Source organism: Pimephales promelas, chromosome 16 (assembly GCF_988280905.1).
Source record: "Pimephales promelas chromosome 16, fPimPro1.hap1.1, whole genome shotgun sequence".
Lineage (NCBI taxonomy): Eukaryota > Metazoa > Chordata > Actinopteri > Cypriniformes > Leuciscidae > Pimephales > Pimephales promelas.
This window is the reverse complement of record NC_142784.1, coordinates 32,528,237-32,548,781: the sequence shown is the minus strand read 5'-3', so window position 1 is coordinate 32,548,781 and position 20,545 is coordinate 32,528,237. Positions and strand designations below refer to the sequence as shown.

At 41.3% G+C, this 20,545-nt stretch overlaps 1 protein-coding gene and 1 pseudogene across 5 annotated transcripts in view; one reads left to right on the top strand and one right to left on the bottom strand.

The window, feature by feature from the left end:
• The window catches only part of gria4a (glutamate receptor, ionotropic, AMPA 4a), a 101,900-nt gene that overhangs the window by 72,448 nt on the left and 8,907 nt on the right, over nucleotides 1–20,545 (top strand). For 3 of the 5 annotated variants that reach the window (XR_016146732.1, XM_039660289.2, XM_039660291.2), the window contains exons 12-14: nucleotides 1,517–1,715; nucleotides 9,056–9,303; nucleotides 19,725–19,839. Coding sequence is in view for 4 of the 5 variants with exons in the window: in XM_039660289.2 (XP_039516223.1) it covers nucleotides 1,517–1,715; nucleotides 9,056–9,303; nucleotides 19,725–19,839 (562 nt within the window). In the remaining variant the exon portion in view is untranslated. The remainder of the gene's footprint in view (nucleotides 1–1,516; nucleotides 1,716–9,055; nucleotides 9,304–19,724; nucleotides 19,840–20,545) is intronic. The other 2 variants (XM_039660290.2, XM_039660292.2) reach the window with 1 other exon arrangement.
• LOC148973418 (uncharacterized) lies at nucleotides 15,409–18,269 on the bottom strand (annotated as a pseudogene).

Genomic DNA, 20,545 nt, shown 5'->3' with positions numbered 1-20,545 from the left:
AGATAATCTTTGGTTATATATCTTGCCAATATACAAAGAAATAAATGTATATGAATCGTTATATTTTAAATATAACTCACCTGTTATTCACATCTGAACGCTGCTGATAAGCCCCGCCCCTTACATCCTGTGGGCCGCAGTAATTGGATAATAGCGGCATGAGTATTCAATTATGATTGGTTCAGTTCTGCTAAATTCAAACCGCATCTTAAACTTGATTGGCTAGCTAGAATGTCAGCGCTCGTCTTTTATTATTTTTTTTAAATAAAATGTTCTTGCATTGTTAGCCACACTACTTTTTTGTAGGCTTCTTTAAAACAATAGTGTGAAAAGGCAGAGCTTTATACAAATAAAAAAAAAAAAAAACGTTTGTACTATTAAATGAGTATTGTGTAAACAAAGATAAACAAATTGTCATCTTTAACAGATTTCCTTCATGGTTCCCTCACAGAACTGATAGATTTGATGTTTGCTTATTTATAGTTTCATTTTATATTATAATTCAACATCATTTAAGACTTTTGTAATATGATCAATGTTAGTGTAGTGTCAGCATGAATCTGACTTTGGTCCAACACACCAAGAATAAACAGATGGTTTTGTTTTCTACTGAGAGGACCAATGGGAACCGGCCTAGTTTGGCTTGGGCAGTTCCTTAGTCATTTTAACACTTTATTATCATCACAGCTTCTGTGAAGAAACGGTCCCGTTCCCCGCAGCGTACGGCCGTATATAATGAATTTCCCTGGTATTTAGGGTAATTTAATTTGTCTACGGCTTTTGAACGATCTGCCATTCGTATTGATGAACCCAGGTCAGAGTAGCTTGTAGTGTGTGTTTCAGTAGATTAGTCTAAAGTGAGAGAATGACGTGTTTTTAATGAGATCTTGGATTCTTTTTGAAGCCTCGATTTTTCTCATAAGAGTCTTATGAGCTTATAATGAGCGCTCGCTCACTTCTTCAAGTAGTGTAAAGTCATGTTGAAAGGAATGTAATATTAGGCTACTATCTTGTGGAGACCAGAGATTGTTTCCAAGTCTAAAATAACAATGAAAAAATGTGCAAAATGAAATCACACATTCATTTGACTTATTTCTGCACTGAATTTTTATTTTAATATCAAACAATTTCCACTCAGTAAATTTAGCAAATAACTGCAAGTAACATGAAAGACTAAAATGGTATTTTCTTGTAAAATATACTCCAATAAATCAGTTTTACAGTGTACATGTATTTTTTTTAGAGAATGCTTTCAATAAATGTGCATTGGTGCAGTCAGTCTCTGTACATTTGAATGGACAATTATGTGTCAGCAAATGGAAACAGCAGATTAATAAATCAGACGGAGGCATTTAAGATTCACATGATAAAATGGATCTGTATCAAATCAATTTATTTACAATATCTACACTACCAGTCACAGGCTTGTGCTTGAAATCTCAATCTAAATGTACTGTGTGTGTTGTGATTTAGTTGTTAAATTCTCTCTTACTGTGTGTGTGTGTGTGTGTCTCAGGTCTCTGTCTGGCCGTATAGTCGGAGGAGTTTGGTGGTTCTTCACTCTTATCATCATCTCGTCCTACACGGCGAACCTGGCCGCCTTCCTCACGGTGGAGCGAATGGTGTCACCGATCGAGAGCGCAGAAGATCTCGCCAAACAGACGGAGATCGCCTACGGGACTCTGGATTCTGGGTCCACCAAAGAGTTCTTTAGGGTGAGAGATCAATACACTGTAAACAAAATATTTTCATGATTTGTAATCACAACATTTTTTCTTTTGTCAAATCAACTATTTTATGTAGTTCAGATAACATAATATTTTGAGTTTCTGGTGATTAAATCAATCTCCTTCATTGTATTAACTCAATTTTTCCAGTTCAATGAACTCAAAATTTTAAGGCAACCAGGTTACTTATTTTTTTTAAGTTAAACCAACAATATTTTTTCACAGTGTAGATCAACATTTAGGTTGATGATTCATTCTAGGGTAGGATGGTATGACTAATATATATATTCTGTCATTCAAAAGTTTGGGATCAGTAAGATTTTTCATATTTTTTAAAATTCACTCTCAAGATCTCCATAGTAGAGCAAAAAAAGCAATTTACTCGGTGTAACAGATCCACTGGGACAAGCTCTTACATCAAACAAAAACAGCATGAAAACTCAAAATGAAGACATAGACTTACGACCAGTGGACTACAGGAAACAATAATTCGCAAAGACGCATGAGGGCTTAAATACACACACTAATTACAAGACAAGGGAACCTGTGAACAATATACCAATGGCAGGATCACATGACAAACAGGGAATCACATGACAAGACACAGAAACAAAACCAAAACGTGAAAAGCCAAGGGAAAGCGATAGAGGGAGAAAGACACTATGAACAGTGGTGGAGGAAGTACTGAATCTCAGTACTTAAGTAAAAGTACAAATAACCAGATAAATATTTACTTTAGTAAAAGTAGAAGTAACACAATGACAACCATACTTAAGTAAAAAGTATCTGATTTTAAATGTACTTTAAGTATTAAAAGTAAGAGTACTTGCATAACAATTTATTCTCTTAATGTCTATTTTTTTTCTAATGATTAATAAAACATTTAATTCTAACCCGTTCCACCTAATACTCCTATAATGATGGAAAAAAATAGTTGTCACCATTTCTGAAACAAGCTTGCAATTAGGCAATATAGCTGCACATCATGCTTATGCTTACTATATATTAATAACTATGTTTGGCAGTAAACGCGATTCATTTATGGTGTAATTCTGAACCTCTTGGCTTGCCATAATCCTAACCAAACGTATATTACACACGGTGCATTTCCTATGCACATAAAAACAAATTTTCTTTGTTTCGTATCTATGGCAACCAAACGTCACTGGTGAGACAAACGTGCAACGAACGGACGGTCAGATTACGTCAGACGATCAGAAAATGTAATGAAAAAGTAACAGAAGTTGTAGAAATGTAGTGGAGTAGAAAGTAGAATAGCCTAATTGCTGCAAAATGTAACGAAGTAAAAGTAAAAAGTAAGCACTATTTATTCTACTTAAGTAAAGTAAAGATACGTGAAAAATGTACTTAAGTAAAGTAACAAAGTATTTGTACTTCGTTACATTCCACCACTGCCTATGAATGAATGTTGTGTTCATTGATGAACTGAGCAGCGCTGCATGCGTCTCACTCAGTCTCCGTCTCCCTGTTGTCAAACACAGATGGTGTGATGCTACACATCTACATGGGGAACTACATTCATTTCCTCACGCTATTCGCTTTCCACCAATCTGTCTTACTCTCTCATCCGGGTTTCTCATTCTCTCTGCGACAACCTGCACTGACCCGTCTCACCTTCTTTCTGTCGAACTGTCTCACTCTCTCTCTGACACCTCATTCTGTCGACCAACCCGTCTCTCTCTCTCTTTCTGCCATAATATCTTCTCGTTCGTTCCACTAATCAGTCAAAGTCAAGTCAAATTCATTTGTATAGCGATATTCACAATACTCAGTTTTATGGAAAATCAGGATGTTAAAGAGTTAACTCATCAAAAAAATGAAAATGATATCCCATAATTTACTCACCCTCAAGCCGTCCTTGGTGTATATGATACGGACGCACCAAAATGAAAATCCTTGGATGAACCCGAATATTATGAAACACTCAGCCGAAGGCAGAATACCCAACATGTTTTTTCCCCCATTTATTTTGCCAATATTTCACCATTTGCATAAATAAATGTAATAGTCAAAATGTTCTTTTTACTATTTTGTATGGCTTTTCAAAGAAAAAGTCAATTACAAAAACAACAATTTAAAAACATTTATTTAACATTCCAGCAAATATTATACCAACAACACACAATATAACTTAAAATAAATAAACTAAAGATACGCGAGTCTAGTTCCAGCAGAATAGTAACACTTGACATGACGAATGACGTATTAACAAACGTGGAAGCACAGAGGACAGAGGAAAACACCGTCTATTTAGAAGTCTAAAACGAGATTTTTACAGAGAACTACAGAGAACTGTGGGAGGAGCTTGAGTTTGTTGCCCCGCCCTGTTTGTTTGAACCGTGAGAGGCGTCGACTCTCACCTGATCTTACGCTATGCCTACGTCATGCATCAGGTCAGAGGTCACTCGTCATGTGTCGGGTCAGAGGTCACTCATCATACGTCAGGTCAGAGGTCACTCATCGGGTCAGAGGTCACCTGTCTTGCGTCACGTCAGAGGTCCCTCGTCATGTGTTGGGTCAGAGGTCACTCATCATGCGTCAGGTCAGAGGTCATGTGTCAGATGTCACCTGTCATGCGTCGGGTCAGAGGTCAGTCTTCGGCTGGAACTCGACTCTCGTACGGCCGTTGGCAGAAGATTATAGCTTGATTATAGTAAATAAAGTTATAAATATGGATATTTGTCTTAAAAAAAAACGATCGACTTCACTTCAGAAGGCCTTTATTAACAATACAAAGAATCAGGCAGTTGTGATTTGCTATAGAGATACTTTATAAACGTCGCTGTATGTGATTATATTGTATGTATTCTAATGAAGTGGGATAGAATATATGAAGAGTTCAGATGCAAAAGCCTCTAAATGCCATTTGAAATTTTCTTCTTTAATGATGATTTTTATCAAACTTGTATATTTAAGTTCAGCAATTTCACTTAAATACCAATTAATAGGTAATTATCATTGCCATTTAAGTGAAATTACTGAACTTAAATGTACAAGCTTGATAAAAATGATCATTCTAGAAGAAAATTTCAAATGGCACTTAGAGGCTTTTGCATCTGAACTCTTCATATATATATATATATATATATATAGAGAGAGAGAGAGAGAGAGAGCTGTGTGATTAATACAGTAAATATTTCTATTACAATATAAATGTGATCTGTCTCACTCTCTGGACTCCCAGTAACATTGGCATCTCTGATACACTGGCGAGAAGCATTTGATCAGTAACCGTGGGAATAAGAAAATGTCAGGCGTTGTGTTCGGAGTTTGTTTGTCATTTGTTGTCGGGCGTTTGTGTCTGAGTCGAGGGTGTTGTTTATTTGTCGGCGTGTGATGTTTTATTCTGGCAACAACAGCGCTTCGCTCCAGGCCGGACATGACAAACATTATAATGGGCCGGCTGTCCGTCACGGTCCGCCGCTCTCCTCTCACACACTGAGCTTGTGTATGAAAGAGGCACAAATGATCAAGTACGAGACACACTGGGACACCAGCACGTCAAATACCATATCTCACAGGACTAACACACTTTCAGCCGTATTACACACATCCATCTTATTTACAGCACAGTAGAGCTCACTACAGTATCACACATATAAATCATATATATGAGTATGAATCCTGAGAAATGAAATGTATCACAATTTTACACTGTAACTGTTTTCAACAATATTAGAGTGATGATTTCTGAAGGGTCATGTGACACTGAAGACTGGAGTAATGCTGAAAACTCAGTTTTGATCACTGGAATAAATTACGGTACTTTCCTGTTATCCGGACCCCATGATGGCCTACTCCTAACCCCGCCCGTAAACCTACCCGTCACTGGGGTTAAGACCAATCAGGGACGATGGCCTACCCCTAACCCCGCCCCTAAACCTACCCGTCACTGGGGTTAAGACCAATCAGGGACGATGGCCTACCCCTAACCCCGCCCCTAAACCTACCCGTCACTGGGGTTAAGACCAATCAGGGACGATGGCCTACCCCTAACCCCGCCTCTAAACCTACCCGTCACTGGGGTTAAGACCAATCAGGGACGATGGCCTACCCCTAACCCCGCCCTTAAACCTACCCGTCACTGGGGTTAAGACCAATCAGGGACGATGGCCTACCCCTAACCCCGCCCCTAAACCTACCCGTCACTGGGGTTAAGACCAATCAGGGACGATGGCCTACCCCTAACCCCGCCCTTAAACCTACCCGTCACTGGGGTTAAGACCAATCAGGGATGATGGTCACTGGGGTTAAGACCAATCAGGGACGATGGCCTACCCCTAACCCCGCCCCTAAACCTACCCGTCACTGGGGTTAAGACCAATCAGGGACGATGGCCTACCCCTAACCCCGCCCTTAAACCTACCCGTCACTGGGGTTAAGACCAATCAGGGATGATGGTCACTGGGGTTAAGACCAATCAGGGACGATGGCCTACCCCTAACCCCGCCCCTAAACCTACCCGTCACTGGGGTTAAGACCAATCAGGGACGATGGCCTACCCCTAACCCCGCCCTTAAACCTACCCGTCACTGGGGTTAAGACCAATCAGGGACGATGGCCTACCCCTAACCCCGCCCTTAAACCTACCCGTCACTGGGGTTAAGACCAATCAGGGACGATGGCCTACCCCTAACCCCGCCCCTAAACCTACCCGTCACTGGGGTTAAGACCAATCAGGGATGATGGTCACTGGGGTTAAGACCAATCAGGGACGATGGCCTACCCCTAACCCCGCCCCTAAACCTACCCGTCACTAGGGTTAAGACCAATCAGGGACGATGGCCTACCCCTAACCCCGCCCCTAAACCTACCCGTCACTGGGGTTAAGACCAATCAGGGACGATGGCCTACCCCTAACCCCGCCCCTAAACCTACCCGTCACTGGGGTTAAGACCAATCAGCGACGATGGCCTACCCCTAACCCCGCCCCTAAACCTACCTGCCAATGGGGTTAAGACCAATCAGGGACGATGGCCTACCCCTAACCCCGCCCCTAAACCTACCCATCACTGGGGTTAAGACCAATCAGGGATGATGGCCTACCCCTAACCCCGCCCCTAAACCTACCCGTCACTGGGGTTAAGACCAATCAGCAACGATGGCCTACCCCTAACCCCGCCCCTAAACCTACCCGTCACTGGGGTTAAGACCAATCAGGGATGATGGCCTACCCCTAACCCCGCCCCTAAACCTACCCGTCACTGGGGTTAAGACCAATCAGGGACGATGGCCTACCCCTAACCACGCCCCTAAACCTACCCGTCACTGGGGTTAAGACCAATCAGGGACGATGGCCTACCCCTAACCCCGCCCGTAAACCTACCCGTCACTGGGGTTAAGACCAATCAGGGACGATGGCCTACCCCTAACCCCGCCCCTAAACCTACCCGTCACTGGGGTTAAGACCAATCAGGGACGATGGCCTACCCCTAACCCCGCCCTTAAACCTACCCGTCACTGGGGTTAAGACCAATCAGGGACGATGGCCTACCCCTAACCCCGCCCCTAAACCTACCCGTCACTGGGGTTAAGACCAATCAGGGACGATGGCCTACCCCTAACCCCGCCCTTAAACCTACCCGTCACTGGGGTTAAGACCAATCAGGGACGATGGCCTACCCCTAACCCCGCCCCTAAACCTACCCGTCACTAGGGTTAAGACCAATCAGGGACGATGGCCTACCCCTAACCCGGCCCCTAAACCTACCCGTCACTAGGGTTAAGACCAATCAGGGACGATGGCCTACCCCTAACCCCGCCCCTAAACCTACCCGTCACTGGGGTTAAGACCAATCAGGGACGATGGCCTACCCCTAACCCCGCCCCTAAACCTACCCGCCAATGGAGTTAAGACCAATCAGGGACGATGGCCTACCCCTAACCCCGCCCCTAAACCTACCCGTCACTGGGGTTAAGACCAATCAGGGACGATGGCCTACCCCTAACCCCGCCCCTAAACCTACCCGTCACTGGGGTTAAGACCAATCAGGGACGATGGCCTACCCCTAACCCCGCCCCTAAACCTACCCGTCACTGGGGTTAAGACCAATCAGGGACGATGGCCTACCCCTAACCCCGCCCCTAAACCTACCCGCCACTGGGGTTAAGACCAATCAGGGACGATGGCCTACCCCTAACCCCGCCCCTAAACCTGCCCGTCACTGGGGTTAAGACCAATCAGGGATGATGGCCTACCCCTAACCCCGCCCCTAAACTTACCCGTCACTGGGGTTAAGACCAATCAGGGATGACTACAGTTCCGAAATGGTATATGGTGGGGTCCGGATAACAGGAAAGTACCTAAATTACATTCACATAGAAAACAGATATTTAAAATTGTAATAATTTTTCACAATATTACTGTTTTGTTCTCTATTTTTAATCAAATAAATGCAGCTTTAATGAGGAGAGACAATCAATCAAATCAATGAATCAATTAAAAACTTACTTTACTTGGACAATAACTTTATCCTAGAGCTGCTGAAAAGCCTAAACAATCTATGCAGAGCTCGGGCGTAGATGGTGCATTGTGGGTAACGGCGGCCATTTTAGAGGCAGTTTGGAATAATCAATAGCGTAACTGGCCGGTTTCCACCCGCACCGAGAAAGATTTATGGGGCGTGACAAAAAAAAAGTTGGCAAAACCGTACACTGACAAACTTAATAATGAAGCCAAACAATGCTACTTAAAAAAAATTTAGGAAATGCGGAATCGATCCCTATAAACACAGAGTGGGTGTAATGCGTATGAAAGTTTACCAAGTCACGTGACCTAGTCTGTGGAGTGAGCGCTTGCACCTCCGATCAATTTAAACCTTCACCTGCAGTTTACAAATGGATGGATGCAAGATCTGCAGATCTACAAAGTAAACGCGGAGAAAACAATCGTTCGCACTAACGTTAACCAAGCACCAGTGGTAAACGCGCTGATTTGAGCTATTAAGTTTGTTTATGCGGGTTCAGGAGATCATACGTAATTCACCGGATCTGTAATCCGGTGTAATATTGAAAAAATAACTAACGTGATTTATGAGTCGTTTGCCCTTTTGACAGCAGTTCTGAACCATTTTCCTTAAAATAACCTTAAATAAACATAATAGCATCAAACATTGCAATTTTAATTACTGCTTATACAGTACATCTACTTCCATATCGTGATTCCCACAATGCATTGCGCCGTGACGACAGACACGATCCCGAGCTCTATAGTTAAATGAAGGTGACTGACTTTATCTAGTTTTCTACCTGTGTTTCTAGCTACTACATGTTTGCGCGTGTCTGATTTGATGTGTATCGCCCTCTAGAGGTCAAAGATTGCAGTGTATGAAAAAATGTGGAGCTACATGAAGTCTGCGGAGCCCACGGTGTTCACCAAGACCACGGCCGAGGGAGTGGCGCGCGTGCGCAAGTCCAAGGGCAAGTACGCCTTCCTGCTGGAGTCCACGATGAACGAGTACACGGAGCAGAGGAAGCCCTGCGACACCATGAAGGTCGGAGGCAATCTGGACTCCAAGGGATACGGGGTCGCGACTCCCAAAGGATCGCAGCTAAGGTGGGTGGAGTCCTATAACAACCCACCAATCACAGAGCTGTTATAGTATTCCACCTACCCTGCTGTGTTTCTCTCTCTCTCTCTCTCTCTCTCTCTTTCTCAGTTTCTCTCAGTTGTCACACTCAGGACTCTCTGTGAAGCAGTGATGTTTTGTGGTCACGTATACAGATGCTGTCTTTAATCCTATAGATGTGGGGATCTTAAAGCTGCTGTCCGTAACTTTTTTAAGTTAAAAATAATCAAAAAACATATTCTGCCAGTGGTCAAAACTATCTGCTTGCCATAGCTAGATTCAAAACGGATAGCTTGTAATAATGATTTTAATTCCAGTGGTACTGGTGGGTTTCCGCGGGAAATTCGAGCATGTCTTTGCGTCATTAAGTCACACACGTAAAGACAAAAAAGGAGTTTCGGCTAGCCGGCTATACTGCGCGTGAGGAGAGATGTAAAGATGTATAGGCTTTTCTCGCAGCACTTCACATAATTAAACTTATGGCATCCAGAATTTATTTTATTTTATTTATTTATTTATTTGACAGGGACAATGCAAACAAACATAGTGTCAAGATCAAGCATGTCACTGAAGTGTTGCATATAAAGTTTATAGCTATTGCTAATTTTCAACTCCTGTCCCTGGAAGGGCTTTTATACACAATAAAATTTACATGATTAGCTACTTCAATTATATATATATATATATATATATATAAAAAAAAAGATAATATATATATATATATATATATATATATAAAAAAAGATAATAATAATAATAATAATAATAATAATAATAATAATAAAATAATACTAATAATAAAAATACTAATAAGCATACATACATATCATATACAACTCAAATAACTAAATGTAGTTAAAAATGAGTACAGTTTTGGTTTGTTTTTAACCAATTTTTCAGCCTGGAAATGAACATCTTAAAGTCTGATACAGTCTTGACTTCAAAAGGTAAAGAGTTCCAGAGTTTAGAACTCTTTACAGAGAAGGTTGTCTGTCCAAAACTGGTCCTGCAGTATGATATTTTACAGTCAAGATTTGGTGAGCTCCTAGTGACTCGGATGTTGTCCTGTCTCACAATAAATGTACTTAGTGGCTCAGGTGCTAGATTATTAATGCACTTATAAATTAGTTTAAGAAAGGAAAATTTCATAAAACTATCAAAACTCATTAAATTATTAATATTCATTCATTAAAGAAAGATCCAAACAACAATCATCAGTGTCAACTGGACATTCAGCAGCTATTAAACCCAAAAGACAAAAAGTCTCATGCGAACACAAGGATTTAAACATCGGCGGGGCTTTTGAAAAGTGCGTTAACTCCATGTTTTGAAGGGTTTCAAAACGGAAGAAGAGACTGCTGAACAAGACCAATTGTTTCAATAGTTCAATCGGGTAACATTAGGCTACGTTTTCTTAATTCACACAGTTATGGAGTTTCCTTTGTTTTGCCTTTCTCGTTTTGCTATTATGGAGAATATGAATTCTGAACTACACACGGTAACCATAAAACACATTAAATTTAACATTAGTCACGCAATGCTGATGTTGTTAACATGAACAATTTGAGAACAAAGTAGACTATAATTTGCACGGTTGCTGTAAATCGCGTTAATTAAATCTAAAGCCTGTTTTATGCTTCTGCGTCGAATCGACGGCGTACCCCCGCAGACACCTATCCGTCGACGCGAACCCCTCTCCGACCCCTCCGCCGTAGCTCGACGTGCACCTCCAAAAATTTGTAACTACGCGTCGAGGCGACGCAGACTGGTCATGATTGGTCAGATTAAACATAATTTCAGGAGTGTAGCTTTTCCGATTTCCCCTTCCTGTTATAGCGCTATTTTTAACATTTGCACCCTCGTTCTTTTAATTATAACACTCTTAACCCTTATGCTGCATTAGGGACATTTTTGGTCTTTTGCAGTTTAATTTCTTTGACCATTTTGGCTGTTTTAATGCAAATGGTATGAAATTTGGCAAAATTGTGACTTTTTGGATACATGTAAAAAATGTGATCCCATTTTGCAAAATATGTATAACACACACTGTGTAGATCAAATAGTAACACTCAGCACCATAAAGACCAAAAATGGCCCATTGAAACCCATTAAAACGTTGTTTAAATCTGAGGCTGTCAGTAATACATGAAACATGATTTTTGCACAAACATCCTTTCATTTTGAAGCAAAAGCATTATATTTGCATTATATAGTGTATTCCACCAGATGACGTCACTACATATTTATTCCCTATGGGTGGAAATGCACCTTATTTTAGGCAATAGGCAATGTTTAATAGTTGGCCATTTTTGGTCTCTAACGCGCTAAGTGGGATTTTTTGCAAAGTGGGACTGTGATAATCCAAATCTAAAGTTTTCTCTTTGCATTTAGTTTATTGAAAATAATTGAATTTTTGTGTTTTTTCCTCTTATACAAATCGATGGTTTCGCAAACAAAACTGGTAATTAAAGGGTTAAAATCCTGAAATTGAATACATTTTTGGTAGTTATGATGAGGACTGATGCTGGTTAAAAGATTTAACTTGGTAAAAGTGGAAAATAATAATAATATATAATATTTTAGGCAATGTTTAATATGTGGCCATTTTTGGTCCTTAATGCACTCAACGGTGTTAAAAATCTAATGCAGCACAAGGGTTAAAGAAAGTAACGTTAAATAAAGTATTAAACTAAAAATAAACTGTTTTTTTATTTCATTGTTAATATATATGTCTATATTCTTTTCTTTCTTTCTCGCAATAAACTTCAATCAATCAATAAATCAACGTTTGTTTTGAAACACAGTTTGTTGTTTATTTTCAATACAATGTTCACGGTTACATCATTGATTATACACGGGACACATTATCCTGCCATAGCACAGTTCCATGTGGAGACTGAAAAAATCCTTCAAGTCATTCCGAACAGGTATCGTTATGGCAGCTCGGGTGCACCTTTATTTTATTGTCTATGGGTGGAACGGGCCCTGGACATCCGTGTTGATTCTGTGGGGATAAAGTTTTGTGTCGTCTCGTTATTCAACGTCGATTAGCTCCAGCTGGCAGCTGCAACAACATTATCTCTCTTTCGCTCGCGGCGCACGGAACCAAAGAGATTCGCGAACCCCCCTAGCGTTCTGGCGGCGAAATGCACCGCGGAGCACCACAACCTCACGCAGAAGTATAAGGGGCCGTTCACATATCGCGCCTAAAAACGCGTAGAAAACGCTAGGCGCACACGTTCTCCTTTTTCCAAAGAAGCGCTAGGGCGGTTGCACTCCGGATGCGTCTGTCGTTGCTAAGCAACCATCAGCTGCGCTCTCCATTACATGAAGGAAATTTCAGCAATGGATTTCCACCACCGACAAACCCTTGCTGTAACTCTGTTCCAAGATTTATTTACTGAGAAAAGTAAAAAAAACGCCGCAGTGTTTGGGTGCACCCCATACTAAAAAAACGCAAGAACCATGGGGAATTTCACCAGCTGATTCAGGAACTCCGCCTGGACAATGGGAGGTTCAAAGCCTATTTCAGAGTGGACAAGGACCAGTTTGATTATATTTTAAGAAGAGGTAACAAAAATGGCGAGGAAGCTGATTGGTTGGTTCGTGTCACGTGACCTACGGTGCGCTTGCGGCATTCTGAAAAGTTGAGATGTTTTTATCTCGATGCGGCGCGGACGCGCCTGGAAAAGACGAGCGCGTCGCACCGCGACCGCGTCGCTTCCATTATGAGCGCGCATACCGCGCGCCTATGTAACCCCTCACACCCGGGTCCCACTCGACCCGCTCCGAGCGGGCCTCGAACCCGGGTCTCCGGCATGAGAGTCAGGCGCGCTAACAAGGAGGCTAAAGACTGCAGCCTCTAGCATCTGTCGCTAGAGCGCCTATTGAGATCGGGGAGTGAGGTTTACTCGCACAGCAACTACCAGCTGGCCTCCGTTACACTCACCCCCCTAAACCTCACTCTCATCCGGGTCACGGCACCAATGTAACCCCTCACACCCGGGTCCCACTCGACCCGCTCCGAGCGGGCCTCGAACCCGGGTCTCCGGCATGAGAGTCAGGCGCGCTAACAAGGAGGCTAAAGACTGCAGCCTCTAGCATCTGTCGCTAGAGCGCCTATTGAGATCGGGGAGTGAGGTTTACTCGCACAGCAACTACCAGCTGGCCTCCGTTACACCTACATTTGAAATAACGAACTTAAGCGCGCAAAAGACGCGATATGTGAACCGGCCCTAAAACAGCCACGACGCCGTAGTAGTGACGACGTAGCTACGCCGTGGAGTTGACGCAGAAGCATTAACGAAGCTCATCATGTCGAATGCTTTTCCCCCTTAGGTGATCAGAACGAAATGGATGTTACTTACTTGTTCAGAAGACATTTTCCAGGAATATTCTTATGTTGGTCAAACTTTCAAAAAGTAAATCTGTGATTCTGTACGACAGTATCCACACAGCGCAGTGATTGACAGCAGCACTCGCCTCTAAACACTGTGTTCTTCTGCGCTGTTTCATGCGATTTACAACCCACGTAAAGATGATAATTCCGCGAATGACTCCAATTGCAGATTTCGAACAGAGATGGCGACAAAGAGGAAAAGCTACGGACTGCAGCTTTAAAAAATACTGAAACTATATAGCGTTCGTGACTCTCCCGTTCGAACTCGTTCATCAAAACGAACAAATCTTTTTTCGCGTCATTTGGTTCATTCAACGAACGAAATGAACGAGTTGACTCGGGAAAAGATTTAAAATATACTTGTGTTTATTTACGTCAGGCTTTACGGCATTCAGCAGTTTAATACTGTGTTTGCTTCAAAGAAATAGATTTCAAGGAGAAAGCTGAAATAATGAAAAAATATCACTTCTTTAACCACAATGACAACATCTGATAAAGTTTTATTATTTTGCTCAGAAAGCTTTAAAAAAAAATTAAAACTAAAATTAAAAAACTAAACTTTTTTTAAAACTAAAAAACTTTTATAAAAAGTTTCTTTTTATATGTTAAACTTTTCAGAGACGAAAGCTCCTGTATCCCACAAGATATCACAGTTTGAGCTCTCACAGACAGTGCTGTGTGTGTGTGTGTGTGTGTAATATGTTTTTACTCCTCAGAGCCAGCACTCAGGTAAACATATGCCCTCATTCAGCCGTTTTCTCTCTGACGTGTTTTTGCTCATTTCTTCTCATCACGCCTGTAGCCTGTCTAACACCTTCATCAACGTCTGCGTTTCTGCATAAACTACCCGCACGTTTTACACCACGCCATCTTCTGGGTATGAACGTTTCTTAACGACAACATGAAATCAAAATCAACTTCTAAAAATAAATGTCCTCTTATTGAATATTATGCATTAGTACACACTATTGCATACATTAGCGTTCAAAAGTTTGGGGTCGATATTATTATTAGAGCCCGACCGATAAAGAATTTTGAAGGCCGATACCGATACAAATATTTGTTGGTTTTAAAATCCGATATTCCGATATATCGGCCGATATTTTTTTTATTACAGAAACGCGCAACAAAACATTAACTGATTTACCTAACATTAGTTATTTGTGGTTATTTATTTTTTTTAACTAAATTGCTTTTTTTAACTGGCATTAGCTAGCTTTGTGGTTAGCTAGTCTATGATGAGCCATAATTTAGCAATGGATTACGCCATACTGCAAATTGTAAAACATACATTTTCAATATAACAGGCCAAGGAGAGATGATACGTCTCATTGCTATAACTGTCATGCACTATTAAAGAAATACTGGGATGTTCTTTTAATTGTTATTCAAGCAATGTATGTCTCGTGACCAATTCAACGAGTGTTGCCTGTGTAGAGTGCCCTCTGGTGGACAAACTATACAACTCCAACACTCATGACATGGTTCAAGTGTGTTTCGTCCGTTTATATTTTATTTTTGAAATATTCATTTATCCGCCATTATAACTGCCGATACCGACAGTTTGGAAAATGCCTAATATCGGCCGATAATATCGGCCTGCCGATATATCGGTCTGGCTCTAATTATTATTATTATTATTACAATTACAGGTCATTTTTATTCCTGTGATCTAAGCTGAATTACTCTACATGAACCTTCAGAGATCACTCTAATATGATGACTTGTTGCTCAAGAAACATTTATGAATATAATAAACAGCAGAAATTGTATATAAACGTGTAAAAATTCGGACGGATATGGCATAGTTTCCCACTAAATAGTCTCTTTGGAAGTTAAATGTGTAGCACATGCGGTTTCATGTTGTCTTTAAATAGAAAACGATTGGAAATGTTCTGTTGTGACGTATGTAACCTGAAATGATAATCAACGAGTGTTTTAATCAGTGGTCTGTTGTTGACCTGTGTGGAGATTCAGTTCTGCCTGATCGCACTTGATCGTTCTCGGTTCTGATAGCCCCCTTGTGTTGTTATCAGCCACTTCAGCAAACTAATGTCAGCAGCGTGACCTCTGACCCCAACCGTTTAAGCTCTCCAGGACAGATATAAACATGCTGCTAGTGATTACAGACATCTTCCATCTACAGCAAAGACCCAGAGCCGCGCATCTCCTGCTGTCTCAGCCATGAAATATCCCAGATGCCTGGGCGAAATCTTTAAAGTGCTCCTATTATGTTATTTTAAAGGCTCCTAATTTTGTTTTAGAGTCTCGTATGAAAACACTTTCATTTACTCATAATATCCCCTGCAGCATCTGCTCTTTTCTCTCAGTGTCTGAAACACTTTGTTTGCAGATTCAGTCTCTCTAAACCCCGCCTCTCTGAGACCTGCTCTGCTGTGATTGGTCAGAAAGCAAACGCTCATTCTCATATCTAAATCTCACAGTAATACGAACGGCAACGATGGCGAGGGTTTTACCGGATCAATCTCAACAAAGTTGATTTGCTTTTCTCAGCAGAAAACAGCGTCTTGAACACCACGAACCAAACTCTTCCAGTCTCAGATACACTACAGTGATGAGGGCGGAGCTTAGAGACGCTGTTCAGCCAATCAACACCACAGGCTGGCTTTATGCAAATGAGTTACATTCTGACATGGGTACGCAACAGGAAGTGAGATTGAATTACTGACTGACTGAAAAAAACAAAATTTATGTGCACTTTTATCTTTAAAACTCTTGACCTTTTACATTCACAAACAGCTCTATTACACACTACATGTAAGATCATATCTGAAAAAGCATAATTGGGGCACAGCCAGAGATGCACAGTTAACACAGATGAGACGGAGAGGTTTCAGAAGAGCGGGACGAGTCTCCACACGGGCAGATCAACGCAAATAAAATACTGCACACCGCCTACTGTTTTACACACAGCACGTGAAGCATGCAGTGTGTACAATGCAAAAACATTTTGTCTTCATATGTTAACATCCAAAAGAACAATTATGTTGCACCAATGAAAGGTATAAGTCAACATGAAATCTTAATCGAGACTATTACTTTCTTAATACACAATCCATTTCATGAGTCAAAACAAGTCCTTGTTGCTTAAATCATAGTTACGTCATTTTGTGGCAGTAAAATGGGTTGAATTTAAAGTAACACTTTAACTTTCTCACTGTGCGGCATAAAGTGTTTCATGTCATCGCCAGTGTTTCTCATTTCATCATCTAATGCGAAGTGCTTGTGGAAACACTGAGGATGTCTCTCTCACATCTGTCTCTCTCTCGTTTATTCCCTCTGAAATCATCTGACTGGATATCTTAATTTGCTTCAATCTACATTTATACTTGAAATATGTGTCAGTTTTGATTCTGTATGCAAATGGTTGGCCGTCGTTCAATTTTCACTAATGAAAAAAAGGAGAATGAATGCATTGCAAAGTCACGATTGTAAAACAGGTTTGATGGAAACCTATTGGACGTCCTCTTTTGTGTGTGTGTGTGTGTGATGGAGTAAATACAGTCCCACTGCTGCCTAAAAGCCTTTTAATAGATTAAAATGAACATATGACCTCTATTTACTCATAAACACTTTTGGATGGACGGATAAATAGACGGATAGAGAAATGGACAGATAGATGGACGGTGGGATGGATAGATAAATGGATGGATGAACTGATGAATGGACGGATGGACAGATAGAAGGATAGATAGTATGGATGGATGTATGGATGTATAAATGGATGGATGGTTAGACAGAGTGATAGACGAAAAGATGGATGGGTTGTTAGATAGCTGGATGAATGGACAGATGCAAATATGGATGATGGATAGTTAGATGGAGGGATGGAGGGATTGCTAGATGGAGGGATGGATGACTGGAAAGATTAAAAGATGGATGGATTGCTAGATGGTGGGATGGATTGTTTGTTAGATGGATGGATGGATGGATGGATGGATTGTTAGATAGATGGATGGATTGATTGTTAGATTGATGGATGAATGGATGGATTGTTAGATGGGTGGGTGGATGGATGGATTGTTAGATGAATGGATGGATGGATTGATTGTTAGATGATGGATGGATGGATGGATTGTTAGATGAATGGATGGATGGATGGATGGATTGATTGTTAGATGGGTGGATGGATGGATGGAAGGATGGATTGATTGTTAGATGGGTGGATGGATGGATGGATGGATGGATGGATGGAAGGATGGATTGATTGTTAGATGGGTGGATGGATGGATGGATGGATGGATGGATGGATTGTTAGATGGGTGGATGGATGGATGGATGGATGGATTGTTAGATGGGTGGATGGATGGATGGATGGATTGTTAGATGGGTGGATGGATGGATGGGTTTATTGTTAGATGGGTGGATGGATGGATTGATTGTTAGATGGGTGGGTGGATGGATGGGTTGATTGTTAGATGGGTGGATGGATGGGTTGATTGTTAGATGGGTGGATGGATGGATTGATTGTTAGATGGGTGGGTGGATGGATGGATGGATGGATGGATGGATGGATTGTTAGATGGGTGGATGGATGGATGGATGGATGGATTGTTAGATGGGTGGATGGATGGATGGATGGATTGTTAGATGGGTGGATGGATGGATGGATGGATGGATTGTTAGATGGGTGGATGGATGGATGGATGGATTGTTAGATGGGTGGATGGATGGATGGGTTTATTGTTAGATGGGTGGATGGATGGATTGATTGTTAGATGGGTGGGTGGATGGATGGGTTGATTGTTAGATGGGTGGATGGATGGGTTGATTGTTAGATGGGTGGATGGATGGATTGATTGTTAGATGGGTGGATGGATGGATGGATTGATTTTTAGATGGGTGGGTGGATGGATGGATGGATTGTTAGATGGGTGGGTGGATGGATGGATGGATGGATGGATGGAAGGATGGATTGATTGTTAGATGGGTGGATGGATGGATGGATGGATTGATTGTTAGATGGGTGGATGGATGGATGGATGGATGGATGGATGGATGGATGGATGGATGGATGGATTGTTAGATGGGTGGGTGGATGGATGGATGGATTGATTGTTAGATGGGTGGATGGATGGATGGATGGATGGATTGATTGTTAGATGGGTGGATGGATGGATGGATGGATGGATTGATTGTTAGATGGGTGGATGGATGGAAGGATGGATTGATTGTTAGATGGGTGGATGGATGGATGGATGGATGGATGGATGGATGGATTGTTAGATGGGTGGATGGATGGATGGATGGATTGTTAGATGTGTGGATGGATGGATGGATTGTTAGATGGGTGGATGGATGGATTGATTGTTAGATGGGTGGATGGATGGATGGATTGATTGTTAGATGGGTGGATGGATGGATGGATTGTTAGATGGGTGGATGGATGGATTGATTGTTAGATGGGTGGATGGATGGATGGATGGATTGATTGTTAGATGGGTGGATGGATGGATGGATGGATTGATTGTTAGATGGGTGGATGGATGGATGGATGGATTGATTGTTAGATGGGTGGATGGATGGATTGATTGTAAGATAGATGCATGGGTTGATTGTTAGATGGATGGATTGATTGTTGGATGGATGGATGGATGGATGGATGGATGGATTGTTATTTAATGGACGTATGGACGGGCAGATTTTCTCAGTGTTGGCTGGTTTAGTTATGATATATTAGTGAGTAATTTGCTCCGGCAGCAGACGGGCACATAATGGGCTCACTCGGTTTTCAAAAAATTATGACAAATGTGGCCTGCTCTCGTCCTCCATTTGCTTATGATTAATATTACAACCAGAGTTGTGTGGAATAAACTGAGAGCGGGAAAGAGAGAGAGAGAGAGAGAAACATCCCACTTAAGTCCTCATTAACAACAGCTGCCTTCCACAACCTCTCTTATTTCCTCTCTTGTCTTCTGTTTGTTCTGTGTTCGTCTAACCTGGGCTGCCTGCGGCCCGCTCACATGTGATGTTTATGGTTTGTTGAAGAAATGCCGTAAACCTGGCCGTGTTAAAGCTGAATGAACAGGGGCTGTTGGACAAATTGAAAAATAAATGGTGGTACGACAAGGGCGAATGTGGCAGCGGGGGCGGGGACTCGAAGGTTAGCCACCAATGACACGCAGAGGAGTGGTAAAGAGAAAACCATGTGACGCAACAGAGACATCTGCCCTGACAACAGTAACCACAACCAGACAGAGTCACACACATCCCGCAGGAGACACGGGCTGGAAGAGAAAGCAATTACTGGCAAAACAGAAATATTTGCTGAAAGATTCGTGTATTTCAGCAAATGAGGGCTGAGATTGCAGAAACTAATAGAAGACCAAGTTTGCTTTTTATATAAAGGTCGAGTCCAAAAGTCTGAGACCGCCAGTGGAAATGATTTTGTTTATGCATTGATTTATAATTTTATATGCATAAATGATTAAAATATATTGAAAAATAATTTAAATGGAAAAATATATAGAAAATAAGCTAAACATAAAACAAACAAACGTGTTATAGTTGATTAAAAAAATGACAATCAAATCATAACAGAGTCAAAAGTTAAATAAAAAAGTTTTGAAAAAGCTAAAACAGTATTAATTTCAGAAAACTTTATGGTCAAGTGTTACATGATTAGAGTGATTTATATTCGTTTTATATTTTCTCATTAATTGTATTTTAATTATAATAAATTATTCAAATTTTACACAACAATTTCAGTAAAGCTAAAGCTAAAGCTAAAAAATAAACAACATAAAAATAAAATAACATGCACACACATATATATATATATACATGCATAAACTCATGTGTGTGTGTGT